The sequence below is a fragment of the Rhinoraja longicauda genome, chromosome 12 (genome assembly GCF_053455715.1).
Source record: "Rhinoraja longicauda isolate Sanriku21f chromosome 12, sRhiLon1.1, whole genome shotgun sequence".
In the NCBI taxonomy this organism is placed as follows: Eukaryota; Metazoa; Chordata; class Chondrichthyes; order Rajiformes; family Arhynchobatidae; genus Rhinoraja; species Rhinoraja longicauda.
Window position 1 is genome coordinate 32,316,046 of NC_135964.1, and position 6,040 is coordinate 32,322,085.

General features: G+C 46.0%; 1 protein-coding gene across 1 annotated transcript; it reads left to right on the forward strand.

Annotated features, from left to right (window-relative positions):
* Window positions 1-2,833: 2,833 nt before the first annotated feature.
* On the forward strand, window positions 2,834-5,377 carry mlnr (motilin receptor). The gene is made up of 2 exons (XM_078408586.1): window positions 2,834-3,545; window positions 5,067-5,377. Exons 1-2 carry the CDS (start codon window positions 2,834-2,836, stop codon window positions 5,375-5,377), a joined length of 1,023 nt encoding a protein of 340 aa, XP_078264712.1.
* Window positions 5,378-6,040: the final 663 nt, after the last annotated feature.

The window sequence follows — 6,040 nt, forward strand, 5'->3', positions numbered from 1 at the left end:
GCTCTTAAGACGGTGGAATTGATTGTAGACTTTAGGAGAGCTCCCCATCCCCTCTCCCTACTCACCATCAACAACATTACAGTCACATCTGTGGAGTCATTTAAGTTCCTTGGATCCATCATCTCCAGGGACTTTAAATGGGAGGCTACCATCGACTCCACAGTTAAAAAGTCCCAACAGAGGATGTACTTCCTGCGGCAGCTGAGAAAACACAATTTGCCACAGGCAATGATGGTCCAGTTTTATACTGCCATCATAGAGTCTGTCCTCGTCTTCATCATGGTCTTGTTTGGCTCAGCCACCAAGCATGACATCCGGAGGCTGCAGCGCATCGTTCGATCAGCTGAGAGGGTTGTTGGCTACACCCTTCTCCCCCCATCGACGAACTGTGCACTGCAAGGCCCAGGAGGTGAGTGGGTAAGATCATCTCTTGACACCTCTCACCCTGGTCACAAGGCGACTCCGGACTGTCAAAGCCGCCACAGCCAGACATAAAAACAGCTTTTTTCCATGAGCATTTGCTCTACTCAACAGCCAAAAGTCTGTAGCCTCCTTTTGCTCGGGTATTTTATTTCATTCTTCACATGTTTAAATTATAATGTTTTATTTTTAATTGGCTACGATACATCATGTTGTTACTTGTGAGCAAAGCACCAAGGCAAATTCCTTGTATGTATACATATTTGGCTAATAAAATTTATTCAATTCAATTCAATCTTGACTGCAATGCTGAAAACTTGTGCTTCATTACAAACTGTGTCTCAAGCCAAACTATTCTAGTACAGGCATCCATCCATCTGTGTGGATTATTGGTCACCTATGTCCATGTCAGAAAAGCAGGATGCATTCAATCTGGCTGATTAATGATGTCAACCAATTGACCCAGTCAATCGGCAGCAAAGTGATGGTAGACATTTATATCTATGGCCCCTTCTCACCAATAACTTAGATGCCTTATTTAGATTTTGTAAAGATCACTTGGCTTTAAATCTCATCCGAGTCTTGGTGCAAACATAACATTGGTCAGTGTCGTTAAGAGGAAAACGCTCCCTTACATTGCTACACACCTTGCACAAAGGGAAATCATTGTGCTGGCTGGAGGTCGATCATCCCAGCACCAGGGCATCCCTGCAGGAGCTCCTCAGGCCGAACCATCTTCAGTTGCTCCGTCAATAACCTTCCTTCTGTCACAAGATTATAAAAGGTGATACTTGCTGCTCTAGTGCTGATCATTGCGCAATGCTTCAATCCATTCCCAACTTCTCAAATCCACATCTGCACGCAGCAAGACCGAGGCTCCATTCAGCCATGGGCTGGCAGGTGGCAAGTAACATTCACACGATGGAAACGCTAGGCAATGGTCAAGAAAAGAGTCTAACCACTATATCCAGTTGCATTGGCATTTCGGAGGGCCCTACCATCAATCCTAGGGGTCATCATTCACCAGAAACTTAACTGGATTCGTCACATGAATTCCCTGGCTGCAAGAGCAATTTGGAGACTGTTGTATCCTACACAGGCCGCCTGACACCCACCCCAAAGCCTTTTCAAGCACTAGAAGGCAGAAACCAGAAGTGGGATGGAATGCTCTCCATTTACCTGGAAAAATGGAACTGCAGATACTGGTTTATACCAAAGATAGAGACACATGATGCGAGAGCATTTTCTATTTCATTTCGGACTTTCGGAAACTTTAAGTCATCCGTTTGTTGACTTATAAGTTCAATCGCATAATGTTTGTCGCGTCCTTCGATTGAACTGACTTCGGGGAACCATCTCGGGAGATTCCGACTGAAATGTTAGCTGTGCATTTCTGATTTCACAAAATCAGCGCCACTACCAACATAGACACAAAAAGCTGGAGTAACTCAACGGGTCAGACAATATCTCTGGAGAAAAGGCTTTTCCTTCTCTCCAGAGATGCTATTCGACCCGTTGAGTTACTCCAGCTTTTTGTGTCTATCTTCGGTTTAAACCAACATCTGCAGTTTCTTCCGAGAAATTCTGCCAACATTGCTCTGTGAAAATGCTGCTCCCGATCCTTGTTTTTATAATAAAACTTTCCCTCCCTCCGACCCTCTAGTACATACTTTATTTTTTGGTCTTCTTTCAGGCATCATTTGCCTTCAATCGACTTCATTGTACATTTGTGTGAGGGGACAATCCGATTGCCCGTTTGGTTTTATACAAGAGGCGCGGATAGCATTTTGATCTAGAAAACCGTGCTGAAGGGTCGTCGGTTGAATTGAGTTCAGACGTGAAATTCTTGAGAGTGAACAGATGTTTACGTGTTCATTTTTAAAAAGCGACCCGACCCGAAACGTTGTCTGTCTATTCCCGTTACAAAAACTGCCTGGCCCGTTGAGTCCTTGCAACACTTTATGTTTTACGGTGTATACGTGTGTCTTCCTTTATCTCTGGGGTATCCAATATGATCAGGGGGAGGTGGTTATCTTTCCCACTGCGGACGCAACGGTCCCTCCCCTCTGTGCGATCCGCGTCCGAATCCTTGAGTGGGGGACTCTGTCACTCAACATAAAATGGGATGGGGCTTGGATGAAACGCTCCTGCGGTCACAATCCGGTGCAGGCCAGGCATGAGGTATAAAAACTTGGCAACTGTTGCACCTGCAAACCGAGCAGCTACTTGCTGGCGAGGGGAGGAGGAGGAGGAGGAGGAGGAGGAGGAGGAGGAGGAGGAGGAGGAGGAGGAGGAGGAGGAGGAGGAGAGACTTTATATGCTGGAAGAGGCGTCGGAACTCAGTCGCAGCCACCCGCCTGCACAAGAGAGCCCGGCTCCTATCTCCAAGCTGTTCAGGCTGTAGACCCGCGGGATGGCGAATGTTTCCAATAGTACTTTCGGCTGCGATTACGTGTCCTGCCCTCTCTTCCCGGTCTCCACCCTGATCCCAGTGACAATAATCTGCATCGTGCTCTTCATTGTCGGGGTCACTGGTAACGGATTGACTGTGCTGATCATCCGAAGGAACAAGAACATGAAGACCACTACCAACCTCTACCTGTCCAGCATGGCGGTGTCGGACCTGCTGATCTTCCTTTGCCTGCCTTTCGACCTGTACCGCATGTGGAGGTACAAACCTTGGCTCTTCGGGGATTTCTTGTGCAGGTTTTATCAGTTCATCAACGAAGGTTGCACATACGCCACCATCCTGCATATCACAGCTCTGAGCATCGAGAGATACCTGGCCATTTGTCTGCCTCTCAGAGCCAAGGTGCTGATCACCAAGCGAAGAGTCAGGTCAGTCATCGCGCTGCTGTGGACCATCGCCCTGGTGTCCGCTGCACCTTTCTTCTTTTTGCTCGGCGTGGAGCAAGACATGTGCAAACACACCGAGTACGCCGTCTACTCGGGTATCCTCGATATCATGATCTGGGTCTCAACCGTCTACTTCTTCTTCCCCGTGTTCTGCCTCACTTTCCTCTATGGGTTCATAGGGAGGAAATTGTGGAAAAACAAGGACGACATCAGGGGTCCCAATGCTGCAAACAGGGAAAAATATCACAAGCAGACAGTCAAGCTCTTGGGTAAGTCTGGTTTGACGCAACGAATCGATGAGTTATGGAACAATAGCTTGTTTATAGCTTACTCGTGTTATGCTTCCAAGAGGGAGAATCGCTTCCTCGTTTAATTTTCAAAACAATAATTTTTTGTGCAATTTGCAAACACTGCGCAGGTCAGATAGCATCTGTGGGAAGAGAAACAGAGCAACACCTCAGGTCGATTACGCTCTGAAGAAGGACCTTCCACCTAGGTGTTAATTGTTTCTCTTCCTCCAATTGCCTGGCTTGCTAGTTTTTCTAACATTTTCTTGTTCATATTCCAGATTTTCAGCATCTGCAGGGGTTTTTTTTAATTGATTGTAGTCTGGATTCTGGAACGCGCACTCTGTGACCCAACTAAAATTCAAAGGAGCAATATTTAAAATAAAGTCACCGAATTTAGGCTGGGAACAATCAAAACAAATTTGTCCTCATTTGAACCAAATAAACCAAATATTTTTGGTCAATAATATCCTCAACTTATTAATAATTGCCAGGCCTCGAGGGTCTGAGCTATAGGGGGAGGTTGAGTAGGCTGGGACTCTATTCCTTGGAGCGCAGGAGGATGAGGGGTGATCTGAGAGTGGTGCATAAAATCATGAGCGGAATAGATCGGAGATGCTCGCAATCTCTTGCCCAGAGTCGGGGAATCGAGGACCAGGGGACATCGGTTTAATGTGAAGGGGAAAAGATTTAATAAGAATCTGAGGGGTAACTTTTTCACACAAAAAGTGATGGATGTATGGAACGAGCTGCCAGAGGAGGGAGTTGAGGCAGGGACTATCCCAACGTTTAAGAAACGTTGAAACAGTTAGACAGGTGCATGGATAGGGCAGGTTTGGATGTATGGGCCGAAGGCAGGCAAGTGGGACCAGTGTAGCTGAGACATGTTGGCCGGTGTGGGCATGTTGCTCCGAAGGACCTTTTTTTCCACGCTGTACAGCTCTATGAGTCCAATATTACGTTTTTCGACAAACAAATTAAAATATAGTATTGCGTAGATGTGATTTGGAGGAAGCCTTCCAGTTTGAATGAGGCTCCCCTTCAGACATTTTACATGATTGCTGCGGGAAACTGGCTTATTGAAATCACTACTAAATGTTTACCGTTGTGTAGAATTTAGTGTTTTAAAAAAGCCCCAGAAAATAAAGAGTGCAGTGGATTTCATGAACATGACTAATCTCTACATAAAAGCTTTTTTTCTAAAAATACATTATCAGATGTGTGTCAGAGTAATTTTGTTTTAAATTCGTGTTCTATTTAGATTCGTGACATGCAAACACTATATTGCAACACGTGTCGCCCAAAAGGATTAGTCTTATCAAGCTATTGAGGGAACCAAAACATGCGTGCACCGGGCATAATGGAGCAGATGTCGTAATTCTGATACACGCAGATTAGCTCCATCCTTTGTCGCCGTGACGCGCATCTGGTCCGATTCTAAAGTAGTAAACTCGTTATGAATTGTACCGGATTAATGCATTGTTTTTTTGTTTGTCTTCTCAGCTGTTGTTGTCTTGGTGTTTGTTGCCTGTTGGTTGCCTTTCCACATTGGTCGTAATCTTTTCTCCAACCTCTCGAGGAGTAACAGCCTCGACCTGTTCGTTTTCAGTCAGTATTACAACATCGTCTGCCTGCTGCTGTTCTACCTCAGCGCCTCCATCAACCCCGTTCTCTACAACCTCATCTCCCAAAAATACAGGACGGCGGCGCGAGAATTGCTGTTTTCTCGAGAAGTCCGGACGTGGTCCACATCCAGCAACAGGGAGACCAGGGATGGCACTTTAGGCGGCACCGAGACCAACACGCGTGTCTGAAAGAGGCCAAAGGAAGTGTGTTGCATGAACAGTGAATTCGAGGGATTCATTCCAAATGTTATATTTCTGCAAACACTCGCTCTCCTTTTCTCAAGTCCCCTGTGTAAATGTTTACATTGTATTCTGCTTCGTTAAATAGCTCGCTTCTAGCAACATGTAATAAAACGGAACCAGGTTTATACCAAAGATAGACACAAAATGCTGGAGTAACATAGTGGGCCAGGTAGCATATCTGGAATAATGGATAGGTGACGTTTTGGGTCCGCACCTTTCTTCAGACTGATTGTAGTAGAGTGGGGTGGGGGGGGGGGGAACTGGAAGCGAAAAAACACAGGACAAACCAGGACCGGCATCCAATGACCTCAGACACTGTTCATACCGCCGGGTTGCAAACTACCCAAGCTAAATACCCAGCCTCATTGAACATTGAATTCTCCAATTTTAGGTGACTTTTGCAAACACCACCACCCTCCCTCCATCAAAATTTCGTTAACTAGCTTCACAGTTCGCAAAGATTTATCCCTCGTGCTCACACCTGTTTCTGTCCAACAGTGTCTGAGGTCATTGGATGCCGGTCGTTTGTCCTGTGTTTTTTCGTTTCCAGTTTCCCCCACCCCACTCTACTACAATCAGTCTGAAGAAAGGTGCGGACCCAAAACGTCC